This window comes from Eufriesea mexicana, unplaced genomic scaffold (genome assembly GCF_001483705.2).
Source record: "Eufriesea mexicana isolate 0111107269 unplaced genomic scaffold, ASM148370v2 scaffold2438, whole genome shotgun sequence".
Taxonomy (NCBI): Eukaryota; Metazoa; Arthropoda; class Insecta; order Hymenoptera; family Apidae; genus Eufriesea; species Eufriesea mexicana.
This window is the reverse complement of record NW_016910515.1, coordinates 534,408-555,080: the sequence shown is the minus strand read 5'-3', so window position 1 is coordinate 555,080 and position 20,673 is coordinate 534,408. Positions and strand designations below refer to the sequence as shown.

The following is a 20,673-nucleotide window of genomic DNA, read 5'->3' as shown; positions in this document are numbered from 1 at the left end:
AACAGTAATCGATTATAAGAAAACAGCTTCCGAATTCTTGCTCCAACAATGTCCAATTTAACCGATAACATGATAATCCAAATATACATACGTATACATATGTATACATGTATAGATATATACAGACAGAACATACATGAAAATGCAATCGCGTTCTTACCAATACCTTCTCAACTAGGTCGTATGTATGCATGTATATGATTAACTTCGTTAAGGCGAGATAAGTGGAAAATATCGTCTCAAGCCTGTGAGTATGAAGGTATTCGATATTTCTTCCTATATGAACCACGCGGAGAGAAAGAACGAAAGAAAGGTATACGATCAGTAAAAAGACATATACGATTAGCGTTAATGTCAGATACGTTCAATCGATCTTTTTTTTTTTTCTTAGATATGAAAACGATAATCCAAGTTAAGATTAATTCACTCTACGACGTTGTCGAAATTCTTCGTATTAACAGTAATTTCTTAAACGACTTTACTCGAGATAAAAGGGTAACGCGTGAAAACTATTACAATAATCTACATTATTATCCTTCGTGTATGAGCCAAAATTGAAATTTAATTTAATCGAAATGAAATTTGAATAGGAAAATAATTTTTTTAATAAGAAAGATCGTATAAAGCATAGGCTTGGAAACTAATTTCCTTTTAGAAATATAGATGCTTTTTGTCCGTTGCGAAATAGTATTGTGAAGTCGGAATCTATCTAGTTATTGCCCACATCTTTTTATAAGATAAATGATATTTTACTATTGGCTAATGCGACAATATGTAGTGTTTTAAAGCATGGAGTGTTGTAAAAATTCGATATACTAAAGGCATTTAGAGAACGATTAAACAGAAATGAAAAAGATTAAAGACGTTTTCGATAGCCTCCGAAACGTTGCATATGCAAAGCATATATTGTTTTCATACGAAAATCATTCTCACCTTCTTGCAATCACGAATATGGAGGCCGTGACTGCTGATGCATAATTTAGAAATATACTGTACATAGTTTCCGAAGGCGATAATTGAAATTTTCGATTATTTGAAAAATTGATGAAAAAAACAAATAATATTTCGTGTTGCGAATGAGAAATGCGAAAAATGCGAAAAATGCGGAAAATGAGAAAAATGAGAAAAATGAGAAAAACGAGAAAAGAAAAGGAAAGAAAGAAATATGGAAAGAATTTTGGTGTGGAATCCACGCGGTCCCGGTCCGCGACCCGATCATTAGCCGGTTTACCTCATTGCAACATACTGCTGCTGCTGCTACATTGTAACATATTATACAACAAATATATAACAAATATCGTATAAAATTGGCCATTGTTCAGATAAACGAAAGCAATAGTCATTTGTAATACGTAATGTAGGTTCACGATTGAAATAATGTATAATGATTTTTTCTTTCAATGTACAATTTATTTAATTTATTCCTTTTAAGACTTAAATTGTTATTCTTTTTCAGGATTTTTGACGAAGAAGAGAACAATTGATAAATCACTGGGGAGAGCATTAACGTGGAAATCGTGTGATAAATATGATTGAAAGATTCAGAAGACTAATTATAAATTCTTCAAATAATTAATCATCGTATCGATTAATCGTACCATTATTCTCGTGACTGCAGTAACGAATTCTGAACTGGAATAAAATACGTAATTTTTACGTAATTAGACGGAGGATAATCGAAAAGTGTCCAAAAGGGAACTTAGAAATGTAATTATTGGTCATCTTGCATGAAAGATACTTAGTTGATGGTACCGAAACATATTTGTACATCCACTGTCTGAATTTCTATCAATTTATCTATAGTAATCTGAAAGTGAGTCTTAATCAAATTTGCAAGTGTATAGTTGCATTACTGTTCAAATGCATGCACATTGGAAAAGATCTCAAGTTCCGAATCTGTTTAGTATCATAGCTCGAATATAATAATATGCTGGTTGTAATAATTTGACGAAACTGTCTACATCGACGAGTGTCTGAAAATTATTACCCAATGTCAGATCTTGGAAGAATAATTGATTACGGCGAAAGCAATGGAGATATATATTTCAATGAATCTTTAAGAATAGCAAGTTGATGAAAAATTTACTTCCAACCATCGATGACTACAAATTTTAAAGAATTCATTAATTATGAAGAACTATCGCGTTGAATTGAAAATGGTGATAAATAATGAGTACAACAATACGAAATTTATCATATTTTATGAAAAAAGCTGCAACAGTTGAAAGCGTTGAGAAATAGAAAAATGTCCGAAAGCAAAGCAAAACCGGCATCACCAATACCGCCGGCTGCTTCTACGCAATGTTCTAATGGCTTAACAGATACACGGTGCCCGGCACTCCAAGTGACGCCACGAATGTTGCGATCGCCGAGTCATGAAAGTGTAACGACTGATCTCTCTCTATTTAGTGTCTCTTCGATAGCAAGCGAGCTGCGAGGGGTTAATAGACTCGTTACTTTCAAATCGTATACCGATGTACATCTTGCTGGTCGTGGCCCATCACCGAAACCCGATTCTCGTCAGGTTCAAAGCAACAGGTTTGTGCCATTTAATTACACGAATACCGGTTTGCCAAAAGTATCGACTCGATCGGTACGAATGAGACCATAGCGAATAATCGCATCGCATTAGCTCCATTACGCGTGATATCAGACGATGATTTAAACGGGATATTAGGAAAATTTTACCCTTCTTAACGATACCTATTTTTCCTTTTGATTAATTAAAAGATTTGTCAACTCCGCTTTAATAGTAAAGTTAGTTACTTATAAAAGTATGTAAAATGTTATTAACGTTGGTATTAACGTTCTATTAGCTGTAACGATTGCAAAATTTCTTTGAGTTCCTTGTACGAGTACAAATTTATTATTAAATATAACAAATTTTTGATATTTTATTAACGAAATTGGCAAAAGCATGTAACAGTTTCTCAGAAAATTCACGTTGATTTTAATTCGCTCGTTGACATATTTGACTTTAACATATTTCATGTTCCCCACGCAATTGCCGCGGATAAAGGAAGAAAAGTATATTAGCACGCTACATTACAAGAAAATTCTTATTTCAATGAATGTTGTTAGTAAATGCCTCGTTAGTAAAAGTGTGCATCCAAAGCATTATGCGTTCTACATAGAGCAGTCCTATCTACGAACGGGAATCGTAAGAATGCAAGAAAAGTTGCAAGAAAAGTTGCAAGAAAAGTTGCAAGAAAAGTAAGCCCTGAAAAGAAATTATATTCGATAGAAGGAAGAAAATTGAAACTTTGACAGCCTTATTTGCTCTTCTTAGAAAGATTATCCGGCCCATAAAAAAATATATCCCCTATATCTGAAACTTTCATTACTTTCAAAATCAAAACTTTCGGCTTAGATGAATTTTATTGTGATATAGCGTTGCAATACTTTCTTCTCTCTCAAACGTTTTATCTTACAAACTACATATACAGGGTGGATCACGTAAACTGTCTTACTGATCGTTGTAATTCAGTTATTCGTGCATTTACGAATAAAATATCGAAAGACAAGGATAATCGGTTTTGTCGGTTCTGATCTAAACATCTGTAGGCGTTTGGATGCTTTGTAAATGTAACAATGCAAAATGATAAAACAACGAGTACAACGTAACAGTAGTAGAGTAGAATGTAATAGGAAAACGTTTGAATATCTTCGAGAAAAACATATTTTTTTTTAAATATCTCGAGGACCAGCTATTTTCCTTTTTTCCCCTCATTGTACCCTAATAGCTTTTTAAGTTGCACTTAAAAACAGTCCAAAGAACTACAGATGTAGTGAGAGCTTTCGAGATTTTTTTTTGCAAATGCACGAATAATCAAGTTATGACGCGTAACATTTGCATGGTCCATCCTGTATATGTAATTTATTTGAAAACCTATTTCATATGAAACTTATCCTGTTGCAGCAACGCTACGTATATTTTGGCAATGACAAATCTCCTTTACGCTAACGTCTTAAATTCAAGGGGCAAATTCAAGCCCGTTGTTTTTTATATAGAACTGCATGGTTTTATTTAAATTGACGTGTAGCCTATTCTGAGAAAAATTCATCGATTTGCAAAAATTTTCCTATTATCTTCGTTATATTTATATCGAGAAATTCTTTTCTATCCTCTACATTGGAAAAGTCGACCCGCGACATCGATGCATCGACCTACTTTATACTTACTTACTACCTCGATAAAAGTTCCATGTTATCGAGCGTTGCTCTACTCTGTTGATAAAACTATGCAAGAGAAGGTCATTGACGTTAAATCTGAAAACATCGATGGCAAAGCTATGCTAGCTCCTCTTCCTAACGATATTTATAACGATCATTGCGATAACGTTCGTAGAAGCGTGCTAGAAAACCGCACCCCGTCGGGTTTGCCAGTCGACTGGCAAAGTAGAAGTAGGCAAAGTAGAAAGCGTTGGAAAAAAAATACTCGCTGTTGATGAAACTTGATGACATTACCTATTACGTCTATGTATTACGTGATATGAAACATTTAACGGCTACACTGACACAGTGGTGCCGGTATAAATACGCCGAAAATGCGGAGAAAACTCGCCAATTCAGAAATTTTCCGCCAATTATACAATTTGTTCTATTCAAAATAGTATATAGAGAGAATATACAAAGAGTATAACGTAGTAATGTTGCTATTTGCATTTATGCGCTCGCACACGAATATTTATATTATTATTAATATGTAAAGGTTAATACGTAATGTACAACTTGGGCATATTTTTCATGAATAGAAATTCATTGAATAATGATTTTGTTATAGTGTCCAGTCACATATCCGATCATGTTTACACCATTTTATTGTACATATGATTGGAGATTACAATGCAAAAGAAGTTTGTTCCATATTCGTCCGGATGGAAGTTTTATCTTTTTAGCTAATTGACTATTATATAACTATGTGTTCGCGTTCGTTGTCTACGATAGGTTACCGAAAAAAATATCTATTCAATTTTCACTCTATTTTTACTCTATTTTTACTCTATTTTTACTCTATTTTACATTTCTATACATCTTCGCATAGTTTTTACTTTTTTTGCTTAATTTTATCTAATATCTCATCTGGAAAGAAAAGTGAAAATGGACTAACTTTTTCATATCTCGATAAAAGCAAATGATTATACTTTTCGATACTACGTTTAAAAGAAGAATGCTATAACAGTCAGTTAAAGCGTTAGAAAGTAGTAAGTTTAATCTGCAAAAAAACTTGCTTCTCTTCATTTATTTTTCAAATTTTTATGTCGAAATTTAGAAGAAGATTAACAGAATTATAATAGTTTGAAGATTGAGGCAAATGTTAAGATAATTTCGTCCGAGTTTTCGGTGCATTTACGCTAGTAAAAAGATGTAGTCCAGTGCCAATGTGAATTCCTTCGGGATTTATTAATTCCCGAATTAATTCACCACTGTTTTTAAACTACAGCAAGTAATATAATACGTAAGAGAAAAAAAAAAGAATCACTTGATACTTTCTATTCAGACTAATCACAAATGCGCAGTTTGACAAATACAATCAGCTTTGATTAATGCTTAATGCAACGAAATTCTACAAAGGTTTAACATTATAATCATAGGTACCGATACAGCTTTCTAACATCTCTGCTTGTGGATTTGTGTTCAGCGCGAAACTTTACAGGAATTACCCAAAATATATTGCAACAATAAAACGAATTCGTTCTGAGCTGTGCGTATTATAATTTCTAAATCTTCTAAAAGCTAGCTCGAAGTAAAGTAAATGTATCAATATTTGGACACTAGTGCACGTAATTTTAAATATTATATGAAATGTTCGCTTTATTCGTCGCGTTGCGTCCACTCGATTAAATCTTTGAAATTGTTACGAACGTATCACGCGCCAACTTAATATTGATTTAGCTTCATACTTTCATGGATCGCAAGTGTAGATTGAAATATATTATTTATTTGCAATTAAACGGTATAACAATTAGATGTGAAACGTTAACCGAGTATCCTTCCGGACATGTGTTTTACGACATTTGTAAGATATTTAGGTGGCGGGTGTCGCAAATGCGTAGCGACACTATAGCGTTCTGTTTTTCATTTCTGTGATGCCTCGTCGTGTTTTGTTCGGTGACACCTCGAGTTTCTTTTTTCATTGGTTAATGGTTTTTTGATGGTAGGTAGGTGTGCCGGAAGGAGATTTGCTCAAGGAGTGGAAAATTGTGGAAAATTGTGGAAAATTGTGGAAAATTGTGGAAAATTGTGGAAAATTGTCAAGAAAGTTCCCTTTCCTATTGTTTCCGCTCGTCAGTGGGCTGATTTGTAAATAGATATCCGTTCGCCATTTGGCTGGGTCTGTCGCACGTGGCTGGTCCAATCTGTCGTTGGGTTTCGTGGTTGTAAATGTTTTGTACGTTTGCGTTTAGATACAAGTACTGCTCAATTCGCTGCAAGGCAAAATAACGACAAAATAAAGACAAAAGAAAGACAAAAGGAAGACAAAATAAGAATTATGCTATAGTCACGGTATATATTCGGTTTATACCATCCTTAGCGTTCTTCTTGTCTGATTTACAAAAAGAACTTCTTCTTAAGCGAATATTATCGATAATATATCGTATCTCGGTACGGTTAATACATAATAATACGTAATAATACGTTAATAATATTGGAATGCCGTTATTCTCTTGTGAATAAATGAGTAAAAGCAAACAGAAGGAAGTTGAAAATTGAAAAAGAAAAAAAAACAAACGAAACGGAGCCGAATTTAGAAAGCCTAAAGCAAAAGACATAAAATGAAGCTATGATGGAAATTAGAAAAAAGATTGATACAAACGGAAAAGTGTGGAAAAATGATTAAAATCTTCATTAAAAGAGGTATTTAAAAAACGAAACAAAATACAAGAAATAATATTAAATTATTTTTATCTCACATTTCCCACTATTATACATTTATTCCATAAAAGATTAATTAAAATTTTTCATTAATTTACGAGGGAGAAACTATCGCTTCAATATTCAATTTCATCTTTTATTTCATTGTTAAGATTATGAAATTGAAATATTTTAAAAACTATTACGATAAACATCTTTTTCCTACTTTCTTATCTTCTCACTCAGCAGTAAGTAATAAAATAAGTACCGGTCAATCGTATAATTCAAAAATATATCGATATAACTATATATCGATATAATTATACGTTTCTCGGGACAAGTGAAAAGCACTCCTTTCTCTCTACATATCTTTCTCTGTAATATTCGAACATTGGTACATTTATGATGGTAAGATTTATTGCGCATTTATACAATTTCGAATGACATTATTATTATTATTATTTGGATACCTTCTCTGTTCTAATTATGTTGAGACTTTTCCAAAAAGCATGCCGACTATTTCGTTAAGCGTACAACGAGCCATCATAAATCACCATGGTAAATTAGCAAAATCAGAAACACGTAGTGCTATGTAACGCAATGATATTGATATTTCCGAAGCGATTTTAACGAAGCGATTTTTGATAACAGATCTCACGTTTGTGAGAAATCGCGAGAAAACGACAAGTAGGATGATTAGAATTAGCGTCAGTTTGCCTCGTGTTAACATTTGAGTGAATGAAATATTTCAATAAGAGAAGTTTTGAGTACATTTAAGAAAGGAGGGAGAAGTTTATACAGTACTAAATCACCACAGTACTTGAGGGCCAAGTACTTGAGTCCTTGAAAGGCCAAATTGTTTATGTCGAGAAATTTATTCTAGAATGGGCTACACATCTATCTAAAGCGCTTGATAAGTTTTATTTGAAACAGTTTTTGAAACGAGGAGAAACGTTTAGGTAATTGTACAGAAAATTGTACGCGAGACTTTAAATGGGAGATCTTGTATATCTATTTATCTCTAGCGTATCACTTCGATTATTACCATTACTGTGTAATATATTTAGGTATTAAAGGTGTGTGAAAGCGGAAAAAATTAAGAATTCGATCATTGGGACTGGTCTAAATATCAAATACCATCGGGATTTCAGAATGTTTTGGAATTTCTAAAATTTCTTCGATATTTTGGAAAATTTGGAAATTTTCGATTACCACTTCTATTCGTAACTACAGTATTTCCAACCTAATGCAAAACCGTTCGCTAAATGACAGGTATAGACATACATGTATCTCTCGTACACACTTAGCTCTGTTACGTAAAGAAAATGATAACCAAAGGGTAGACAATTGGAAGGAGGTTAGAAGAGACAAAAGAAACACAAAAGCGTAAAGTAATAGCAAAGGCAAACAAACATAGTAGAAGCATAGCAATGATAATAAGAGATGTATTGTTCGGTTACTTCCTTTCTTATCGATTAACAGCTATGTCGAATAACAGCACAGGTAGAAAAATTTATACCATATACGATATACAGTGCGATAAGACTAAAAAATGCAGCTTATCATACGTACCAGCGGAAGATGGAAATGAGCTATGAAACAATGATAAAAGAATTAGAAGAAGCAAAATTGAGAGCATAAGAAACAATCACGCGTCAAGTATGAATACTAATTTTGTCAACACTGCTCCTATTAATTCTTCAAGTTACGCGCAAATGATTATCAATGGAACAATTGGAACATAGGAGAACTAGCAATAAGAAGAAAATTAGCAATAAGAAGAAATCAAGGAACTTTTCAAGAAATCTTTTAAAAACTCGGAAGATTCAGAAATACTAACGCTAATGATAATTGAATCGAACGCAAGGATAGATAATTGAAAACTTGACATATGTACATAATGTATGTAGTCTATATATCCCATAATACAACGCTAATTTTCTTCGTCCAGAATGTCATTCTAAAGAACATAACCCATAAAGTTCTCGTGTTTTTCAATTTTTATTGACTATAACTGTGTCACGGTACGACCTAGAAGAAAATTTGAAATATACAAATTACAGACAAATAAATGTTTAACGGTAAGGTTTTGTCAATATTATTAAAAGAAAAAGTGTTTCATTTTGAACGATCTAATAGAGTATAAAAGAAAAAAATGTTGGTATTACCATATTACCGCTGTACGTTTACTATTACAGCAAAACTCTATTTATATGAACAAAATTTGTTATATCTGCTTAACTAAACTCTAGTAAAGCTTTTATTACTTAAAGAACCATAGGTACCATTTCATTTGATTGCAGTGCAGCATCTATGACGCTCAATCTAAGATCATAAACTTACAATAAATATTAATGATACCATAAAGTATGTTATAATAGTATACATGTCATAAAATGAAGCTGTCGTTATAAAATAAGTATATATTATAAAGTAAAAATTTACATTAAAATGTAGAACTACGTATTCTAGATAAAATTTTATTAAATTTTATTAATATTAAACTTATTTCGAGCATTGACTATTTTTGTTATTTCAACTACTACCGATAGTTGGAATAATAGGAATAGGCGAGACTCGGATAATAGAAGATGGTGGGGAAAAGAAAGTGAACTATTATACGAAATACTCGATTATTTATACCTATCTGATATCTATTTATATCCAAACTCCTTCCGGTTCAAATATGTAAATGGAGTTTCACTGTACGCATTGTCTTAAACCCATAATACCAGCTCACTGGTCTCACATTAAGAAACAAACACTCCACCATAGAACAATCACGCACACTTATTAACGAAATACTTGCTGCAATAGAAAAAGAAATAAGAAAAGAAGTACAGCTGTTTTTACGGGCATAGGAAAGGATTTTGACAAAGTATAGCATATGGGTCTACTTGGATGAATCGAAATCTATTTGTCAAGACATGCAGAATCTTTGTTGGAAAAATGAAAGATACGTGAAAGTTGTAAACGCAGATGTATCCCAAGAAATATGCAATCAACAACTAAACACAAGTCGATGCCAATATCCGATGCAACCAAAATATTAACATTAAGTAACAACAAGTAATCTCATTAAGTAATCTCAGGTATACATTGTAAGGATAGTGAAATGGCTTGCAGAGCGATTATGGGCAAACACTATAAAGGCAATACAACAAAGGCAAATTCCAATAAATCTAATCACGTCACCTTTACACTTTGTAAAGAGAGCTCAACAAATATCGCATTAAACGATATGGCCATTCTCGTAAACGAAGCAAATCAAACACATAGTACTGAATTTAAACTTGAGACTTATATAGAATAGAAGCACCAGATTAAAATCAGTGATAAAAGACATGCAAATAAAAAGCAAAAGCAGCAAAAGAGAGAGAGAGAGAGAGAGAGAGAGAGAGAGGGGGGGGGGAGAAGTTGCTAGTACGTAGAAGATTACAGCGCGAGAATAGGGAGAAAAGAATAGGAAAGAAGAGTTATATTTAGATTATATCCCTTATTATTATATCCCACATATATTATTTCATATAGCAGAAATGTATACTTTAATCTGAATTTGTTGGAGGAAAAAACGTCTATATGTCTCGTATGTTTAAACGGCCCTTACGAATGCGAATGTATCGCCAAACATAGCCAAGTTTATGACGACGTGATTTCAAATGAATATACATTTAATTACGGTAATCTAATTCCAGTTGAAAAATTTCATTGGTAAAATAAGCAAGTGAGGAAAAATGAGATTTTTTACCTTAAGATTGGCGTTTGAGACCACGTTTCGTGTCGCACTGTCGTACGGAGCTGAAATCTAGGATTGGTAGTGGGAGATTGGTAAAGAATGGAGGGAGCGAGAAGAAAATGATACTCGAGATGAGCCATATTCGGGATACTCACTGGACACCGATACGCTTGATTACATCATAACGGAAGAAATGAACGGTGATGTAATATATTTATCATTTCGTTGAAAAGGGCACTCAATTCAACGAAGAATAGAAGAACTTTAGAAGTATGGATAAAAGCATATATTTAATTATAAAAGGAATATATTTTAAAGAAATAGAAATAGAAATAGAAATAGAAATAGAAATAGAAATAGAAATAGAAATAGAAATAGAAATAGAAATAGAAATAGAAATAGAAATAGAAATAGAAATAGAAATAGAAATAGAAATAGAAATAGAAATAGAAATAGAAATAGAAATAGAAATAGAAATAGAAATAGAAATAGAAAGAGAATTAGAAATAGAAATAGAAATAGAAATAGAAATAGAAATAGAAAGAGAAAGGGCAGATGAATAGACGAATTAAAAAGCAATTAATAAAATAACTAAAGAAACAAAAATAGGAAAGCCGTGCTAAAAAGACACGAGTCGAATGAGAGTGACTTGGCGAGAATTAAAGGAACATGCAAAGTAATACGCAAAGAGTCATGAAAGAGATAGAGAGTAAATGTATAATGCAGAGAATATATGAGAAATTGGTGAGAAAGACGACCAGATATCTGAAGAAAAGGAAAAGGCAGACGTACGAGACAAGAGAATGGCAAGGAAAGGATCGTATTCTAATTTCTACCGATAATTGTTTTTTATCCCTAAAGGAATAAACAAAGGATGGAATAAAAGGACGCGACACGTATCGTTGACCTTACTGATTGAAAAAGATTGAAAAATATCCTTTTTCACGGAAACAAAATATCCTAATCCCAGCAAATTTATGAAAATAATCTACCTTTGGTAAGGAAGCCTCGCGATGCAAACATGAAAATGAAAGTGAATGACAAAGTTGAAAAACAAAGACGAATGTCGAATCATTGTACCACGAAAGAAAACGTGAAATTGTTATAATGTTCATTTTTTCGATTAAAATGAGTCAAACACGGACTCTTTCTCAATTGAATTATTTCTTCTATGATGCCAGCTAACGTTGGCTATACGAAAAAGAGGAAAGGAGGAATAAAATTTTGTTCAAAATGAAATTATTCTTAGAAGAAAAACATTTTATTCGGAAAATTTTAATATCGAGCAATATCTTTCGAGTAGTCATGAGTGTAATGGATGTCCATAAACATAAAACCGAGCTAGACGAGCTAGTCGAGTTAGACCAGATTAATACAAGCAATAAAAAGGGTTAGGTTAGGTTTTTTCACGAGATCGATAATATAATATTTTTAAGTCATACAAACATCGTTTGTACAGGAAAACTAGAAATAATGAAAATCATGTCAGGCTATGGCATAAAATGTATATGGTAGGCGTATGTGTTCGTACACTTTATTTAATTAGACTGGTATTGATATTGATATTGGGAAAAAACGGGTATAAATATAAAAATATGAGACTTTGACTGGTAATTCTTTGAGTCCGATTCTATCCTTCTTCCTGCTCTTTCACATAGACAAATACTTTCTTAAATAATAACTCGATACATGTGTAGAATTAGATAGGAAGACTAGAAAAATATTGCACTAAGAATGATTTTATAACATAATGGAAGAGGTAAATAGAGTAAATTAAAACCTAATCCTTACGAAGGCAAACTAGTAAGCTACACGAGAACATACACCTATTTAGCTATCCCGTTTACGAAAACGATTTAGCTACGTTTATCGTATGCCTGCCATATCGCAATTTATACCTCTTTCAAGGCTCAACGATAGACGATAGATTTCAAGAACAACGACGATAGACTCGATATAGAAAACCGTAATTGCCACGAAAGTTGAGAGGTTACGACGATACAATGTCGCGCGATAATTCTTGCAATACTGAATTACAAAACTGGTGTATGGGAACTTCCGAAATACTGACATCATAGAAGAATGTCAAGATGGCTTTAGCGAAGTGTTTCAAAGTACGATCCAGTATTAATGATACTTGATACGTTTAGAAGCTGGTAAATCTATATTGGAGCTGGAAATATTAAAGAGAGCAATAAACAATTACTTAATCGATGTTCTAGGAACGAGAGAACAAAGATTCCCCGAAGAATGCATATATAACGTAATTAGAGTGGACGTAGAGATCCGAGACCTAAGAAGGAATTGGATGAGAAAGAATTGGAAACTAAGAGTACAATTGCGAGGATGTCCTGATAAATATCAGTATGTTTAAGGTAAAACTAGAAAACAATAGAGATAGACTGCTAATAGCAATTAAAGTTAAGGTATAGAAATACGATATAGAAATCTAAATAGAATCGATAATTCTGAACATAGGATTTTATATAAAATGTTAAAAGTAGTCTGTGGGGAAGAAATTGTTGATGGGTACCTACGAATGGAGTTTTGAACGGAATTAAAAAGAATTCTCACACAGACACAGCTGGTCGATAGGAATCGTTGGAAACCTGAAACATCTTATTTTTTTTTTTTCCTTCTTTTTCCAATTAAAAATCGATTTTATCAGTTTGACTAATAGCGAACAGTTTGGCAAGAGTCCGTTTCTCGTTGGCCTGTACACTGATATGAGAGGAAATGGATAAAAATGTTAGGAATAATTCTTAATTTCTAAAACATAGGGATTCATTCTCGCGTCGAGAGCAATCTATGAAAGAGTGGACAAATTTTTATAATACGATTCGCATTAAGCAGAGCTATATTCAAGCTATATTCGAGCTATATTCGAGCTATATTCGAGCTATATTCGAGCTATATTCGAGCTATATTCGAGCTATATTCGAGCTATATTCGAGCTATATTCGAGCTATATTCGAGCTATATTCGAGCATGCAATAAATGTAATAAATGCACTCTGCAATAAAGACACAGGCAAAGTTTAATATAGTCCCTTCGTATCGAGTTAATCAGTTCTTTACATGGGTGTATATAGAAACCAATCTCACTGATATTGATCCTGGAATTTGACTGCCATCGCTCTACGTATATGTATATACTATATGTATATTACAAAGGTTATTATCAAGTAAATAGCGATTTAGTGTTACGATCAAGTTTTTATTCTGTCTTATTATTAAATAAATTATTATACTTTAAATTATAATTTTCATTAAAAGTATAGTTAAGCACATTATAGTAGATGGATAGACGCGATGGTGGTGTTATAAGAAATAATATTATAATATTAATAGCATTAGAAGGACTGTTTTAAACTCGGAGCGAGTGCAACGCCATCACACCTGTTTGCTAATATTTCGGGAACTAAGAATAAGATGAAGCGGCACGTCACGGCGGTTATATGTCTCTATGAAAACGTTGTTCAAACTGTCAAATTCTATAACACATGAAATATACATTAAAATCGCATCGGTGATTTCGAAATCGATCAGGTTTACTGCTTTCTAAATAATTTTTAATAAGAACATCCTTCACGTCAAGTGATGACATCGATGGTGAGGGTAACCTCACATGACCACATAGCGAGGTCCTTGGGGATTCACTCGCACGTTGCTCGCTCATCTCTAGTGGTGCGATATCGTGTCTGCGTCACCTTTGGTGTATAGCTTGGAAAGTTGGAGCCACCCGGAGCCAACGCATGTGACCTAGTCTCGAGCCTTGCAGGCTTATTGCCAGCCAAATCCTTAAATGTCAACGTCTAATTTCCTTAATTTTGCCGTTAAGGAGTTGAAGAACTCGTGTCCGGTGACCTCGGGCAAATAAGAAGTTTGCAAAAATGTATAATGACCAGATAAAAATATGAAGTACCGAAGGTCAAACTATTCAGCATTTAGGACCTGGCTGTTAGAAAATTGTAACGGGCCTTACAATCCGTGTATTGTAAGCCTTTTTCTTCCACGCTGGAACAACTTGAAAATATTAAATCCTACATTTCTACATAAATAACTAAATTCTAAACACCTAAAGTCTACTCACCAGTCCCACGATATAAATCATCTAAATAAGATGAAATTTTTTTCTAATCGGCACAAACAAAGTTTAGCTTAAACATTTTATAATGATTTTATAATGATAAGAATCTTTTTACAACTTTAACATTGATAACAAATTGGGAAATGATCAGAAGCAAGGATTTCGTCGTAAATATCGATTAAAATTCTATTAAAAATGTTTAATAGAATAAGATAGAATGGATTTCGTATTCCTGGATTGCTGTTGAAGTGTATACCATGAAAGTGATAGTGCATGAAAGTGGATGTATTATATAGAAAAAGATTATGATTGTCTATAGGTTGTAAGAGTTATTCGTTATTGCAATCGCTAGTTAAGCAATTTCAAACTTAATGATGCGAGTTAAAATTCACTAAGGTAAGGTGCACAACAACGCATTCCAATCGAATTTGTAACCAATGGAATTCTTGGAACCAACCGAGAGCTTGCAAAAATTACGTAAATAGTTTGGGAATAGAAGATCATCGAAGACTTGTGGCTTTCAAGCTTGTGATTAATACGGTATCAGACATTCGCTGGTGGACCTTCAACCGTGCAAAGCACGACGTATCCACGTCACTCTAATACCAGCGTTATGGCAGAAAACAGAGTGAGTGAGTTGCGATTTCTCAGAGGTTATCGAATCGATACCAAAAGGATGAGATGCATTTTGGAATTATATTCTCACTCGTGATGCGACGATGCGCGGGATGCATTATTACATTGTAAATTCGGAGCGAGTCAATATATAACAATCTAAACAATCTTACTTACTTACTACTTTATGATCATCATTAGTTTGGATAGCTTAAGGATTAACGCGACGAGGCGAAAGATTTGATAACCGTTGACCAAGTGGAACGCTTTGCACGTGCAATTGGCTTCGCACATGTCCTACTACTTGTTACAACACTCTAATAAACAACCTACCTAAACTACCTTTCGTTAACTCGAATGTTAACGAAAACTATGTAGAAAAGTTACTTATGTATTGCATTTAAAAATAGTAATTTAATAAAAAGTAGGTACTAGAGAAATTTATATTCGCACAGCGAATTCAAACCTGTAACTTACAAAATTACGAGCATCTCGCAAAATCTACACATTCATATAGACAGAACAGAAAGCTAAAGACTATGCTATTTTATTCAAAGTCTAATTGTGAGACATTGCGTAATATACTCGGATTTCTAAGAATTGGCACACACCAAAGACATCGAATATCTTTCAACTTGAGCAAAGTTTCTGGTTAGGTTACTAAGGTTATTATAAAGGTTATTAAAAAAAAAAAAGAAACAGAAGAAACGATATTTTTTTTACACTTTATAATTCTTCGGTGTCTGAAGAATATATAGTAAAGAAGAAGTTTGCAAATTGAAACAATTACCCAAGTTATAGAGGCTCCTATGTGATTGCTGGAATATAAGAAAGATGTTCGAAAAACAAAGCGAAGAAGAAGGAAAAGGTTGGCAACTCGCCTACAAGCTGCGACGAAGATAAGAAGGTAAAGGAATGGAAAGAAAAGCAGCAAGTAAATTGACTGATCGATTTGTTATGAAAAGGAGCAGTTATTATGGTTTAGCAATTGGAAAAAATCCTATTTCAGACGAGGATATTCCTCCAAAAGCATATTCAATAATGGATATTTTGTCGCCTTTAAAGCTTATCGATATATTAGGAATTATCATGAAGCAAAGAAAAGGAAAACTCTGAGCAAGTAAAACAGTTTGTTCAGCGTATAGGAAGCGGATAGGAAGGAAATTGCCGTTGGCAAAGGATAAGCTCGCACTCGTTTCGAAAGCAGAAATCGGGGAAAAAAGATAACTTGAGCTATCTCAGCGAGATTCACGAAGGAATTGATGGGTTAATGTACGAGTCCGGAATATCAGATTGGATATAAATATTCTTTTAATTAGAATTTTTATCTATAGAGTTTATTTTTCAAACTGATTGGACTGGTGGGACAAGCATAATTGGGTGGGACAAGTTAATTGATCAATTTTTATGAATTTTCTTTTTTTAATTGCAGAATATACGTTTCTGCAGTCAGTGAATCTATAGTATCTCGAATTATCTCAAATTTACTAATCTTTAAGGGATATAATAAGAAATGTGAAAAAAATAATGTAAAAAATAGTGAAAAAATCAAGTTGAACTTGGAAATGTCAGAAAATGATAAGAAATATTTTGTTTCTCGCTTTTGTAGATTACCTCTCTTCAAAATTTGATGCAGTTTAAAGCTATGTTCAATCTTTTTGTTTACATTTACAGTGGAGGGAAGCTAAATGTCCCACCGTTTAAAACAAGTTCTTCGAAAGTGCTCTTAACGCTTGGTATTGTAGGATTTCTAGCTAGATTAATCCTGTGCAGACCGAGATCTGCGCGTCTAATGAACAACATTAATAGTCCCTTTTAATAGTAAAACTGGTTTACTTAATATTATACTAACAATAAGTTCCTCTGAATTCTATCTCTCAAACACACGATCCATTCCGCCCACGCCCTTGCGGTTAAAGTCACCCTAAAGGTTAAAGTCAGAACTCTCTCTTTCCATACACAGGCTTTCTCTCTCAATCACCGGACCAGTCATAAATATCTCATCCGTTCGCACGCACTACAGGTATCGCCCTAAACGCCTAACAATTGGAAACCGATGCCACAATATAGAATAAATTATTATACGAGTAATAATAATTGAAAAAAGTCGATGTTTGCATTTCTTGTAGCTTGTTGTATATGGGTTGTATATGGGTTGTATATGGGTTGTAGATAGGTTGTTGATGGGTTGTAGATAGGTTGTTGATGGGCTATACGATGACAGCTTTATTCGAATAATCCATGCTGTCATTCAGATTTAACGAATACGACTGCCGAAAAGTGAGAGATATTATTCATTTTTTCATAAATAACTAAGGATAAGAAATATGTCTTAGAGTAATATATAGAAATACGTTTTAGAGTAATGAAAATGTAAGAAAAATGTAATAGAAAAAAGCACATGTGTTTGTAGGAAAAGATTGAAAAATGATCTTGATAATTTATGATAAACTAAAGTAAAAGCAATGGCGAGACAAGGAACAATTGAAATTTTCTTCCAAGGAACAATTGAAACAATATATTTCTAAAGATATCTAAAGATAGTGCGAATAATGGAAAATTTTCAGGAAGCTCGCGAATTAATAAATAGGATAAATAGGATCTATCTACCCATAAGCATAATTTCTTTTATAGTTGTATATTATAGCGTAGTCGGTGAGATATGAAAGGAATAGATTACGAATAGATTACGAACGATCGTAAACGTCGTATTTATTATAAGTAGACTTATCTATTGCTCGACATATCGTTGGTTAGGTTCGTTCTACTCTTTCGTTCTACCATTTAAATTTGTGGCTATAACGAAATTTCTTACTTGGTATAACTAATTTAGAGGTATATAAAAGTATATACGGAAATGCATATGATATGTTAGGCGAAAAAAGAAACGAGAGAATGATAGATTTTTGTTAGCATGATTTATGTATTGCGAAGAAATGATTTCCATTTTTATTAGAATTCCTCTTTAGTGCTTCCATATATTATATTTATATTAAAGCCATTTAAAATCGTTATCCTAAAATAATTTGAATTATATTTATATATTATATTTCTTCTAGTCTTCAACTTTTTCTCTGTCCTCTTCTATTCTTCTCACACGGTTGTACTATTTCAATCTCAAGTGGAAAAGTGCCATAAGATCGAATCGTAATATGCAATCGACGATGTATTCGAAATCCCTTGGAATCGTTACCTTTTCCTTCTATGCAACATTAATCACGTAGATAAATAACGAATTAAGAATGCATCCTGAAGAATTCAGAAAGCTCAAAATACTCCGTCTATGAACATGGAGTAAAAGTATCCAGCATGTCGCTTTTCTTTTTTACTTCTCGACAAATTGGATGCTTTTTTCGATAACCGTTGACACGTTCACTAACAACTACTACTAAGTAGCTTTTATTTATTGCTCGGATTTTCGTTATTAACTAATCTTCTGATCAGTTCATTCTGCTTGAACTCGTTAATCGTTCTACTTAAATCCCTTACTCGTTTCTTCCCTTTATGTACTTGGAATCATTAAAAGAATCGTTATCGTTCTCTAAACCATTACCGATAGAAAGGATAATGGTTTTGACCTATCGAGAAAGTACATTTGCTGGTAGATCCCTTTGTCCCTAGCTTATAAAATTAAAATAAGTAAAATTTGTTGGGGTAAACGCCGATATTTTAGTTTATTTAGTCTAGGTTTTTCAAAGATATTTTGAATAGAATCGATAGTAAGAAATAAAGATAACGATAAATAAGCATAATTATAACGAAAGATAAGAAGGAATTTACTAGTTAAATATAAATATATAAATATGTAAAATATGTTATTTAAGCAACGTTGTCTTTCGTTTCTTTAGGCCAGCTCATATACCAGAAATTCTTTGGTTCGAGGAAGAGAATGAATTGATTCGTAGCTGTGGAGTACTTTCTTCGGCACTTGGTCTTCGTAAAAGCTTTAGCACGAGTGACGTATCTCAACTGCCAAGTCCAGATATACTAGGCGCAAATGGGCTGCGATCAACTGTGTCCACTTTGGCTCTCAACACTGCCCAAAGGAACACTTTGCTTTTGGAACATACACGACTCGACCATGCATCGAGGTCCTGTAGTACATGGGTTGCTGTTGGTGAACCAATAGCAAATACGTCGCAACTTCCTAGTCCTCATGGCGGAGCTACGCAAGAACAATACCAACAACAAACATCCAGCTGTCAATCAACCCAACAACCTGCTACTACATCACATCCACCTATACCATTCACGGGAGCTGATTTTGTTAGATCCGTGAACAAGAAAGTTCGGCAAAATTATATACGACGAAGGTTTGTTTCAATTAATTTTCTTTAGTTTCATTTTCTTCGCAGGATAAAATCTTTACGAAAGTGCGAAATTGCAAAATAAAATTGCCTCCAAGCTCATCTTTCATAAATTTAAATCAAAATATATATTTATATCATACCTTTATCTTAGTAACGTTAATTAATTATACCGCTGAATAAAAAAAGAAATAATAATAATAATAATAAAATCATAGCTCGAATAATGAAAATACTAGTAATAATATTGTAAATAAAATTCTATAAATTGAATTAAATGTTGCATATCTGCTGACGATAGTATCAGTAGAGTAAATAGAAGTTATACCGATAATATCTGCATGCTAATAATTGCAACTGGTAAATAAAGGAAAAGGAAATAATATCTTTGGATGTTACAATTTGTCTTTAAAATTAATAACAACGTGGAAAATATGATATAAGATTATTAATAATTTTAATAATTGAAAATTAATATCGGATTTTTATAATTTGTAGATTGTTAACAACATATCGTGCTTTGGAGCGGCTTTCGCAAAGCGAATTCAATTTAGATCAATTAGAAGTTGTAGCTAGTGCAGCACAAACAACTTCTGGAACTACGTTACTGGTTCCCGGGGCAGCAGATACTGCGGGATCTTCGCTATTGGGACAAAAGGAACGAAATCACGCTTTAACCATTAAAGAGGTTGAAAGAGAACGCGGAAATCAATTATCCAAATATGAGAGAAATATGATGATTTTTAACTGGCTACATACTCTCGATGATACCGCTATCGTTGACAGCATAGAATAAATCGTATTAACTCTACTAAAGGTCGAAGTGAATCGATTTAGCCGATTATGGTCATTTCCGTGTAAGCGAAAATAAAGTAAAAAAAATAAATAAAAAGAAAGATATTTGAAGAAAAAAATAAAGAAATCATATTACTGTATAAAGAAAAACGCATTACGATGACATGTGTACGAAAAATTTAGAAATTTTGCTCACAAGCCTACTATATTACATTGATTTAACAAATCACTATAGACACGCGCGCGCGCACACGCGTGCACACGAGTACACACGCA

General features: G+C 33.1%; 1 protein-coding gene across 1 annotated transcript; it reads left to right on the top strand.

Annotated features, from left to right (window-relative positions):
* The first annotated feature begins 2,189 nt into the window (after window positions 1-2,189).
* On the top strand, window positions 2,190-20,398 carry LOC108550021 (uncharacterized). Its single transcript, XM_017903613.1, has 3 exons — window positions 2,190-2,538; window positions 19,144-19,608; window positions 20,101-20,398. The coding sequence occupies exons 1-3, from the start codon at window positions 2,246-2,248 to the stop codon at window positions 20,396-20,398; spliced, it is 1,056 nt and encodes a 351-aa protein (XP_017759102.1). The 5' UTR covers window positions 2,190-2,245.
* Window positions 20,399-20,673: the final 275 nt, after the last annotated feature.

Coding starts and splice junctions, on each gene's coding strand:
- LOC108550021 (XM_017903613.1), top strand. CDS start 2,246: ATGTCCGAAAGCAAAGCAAAACCGGCATCACCAATACCGCCGGCTGCT. Junction 2,539..19,143: donor CGTCAGGTTCAAAGCAACAG/GTTTGTGCCATT, acceptor TCGTTTCTTTAG/GCCAGCTCATATACCAGAAA. Junction 19,609..20,100: donor CAAAATTATATACGACGAAG/GTTTGTTTCAAT, acceptor TATAATTTGTAG/ATTGTTAACAACATATCGTG.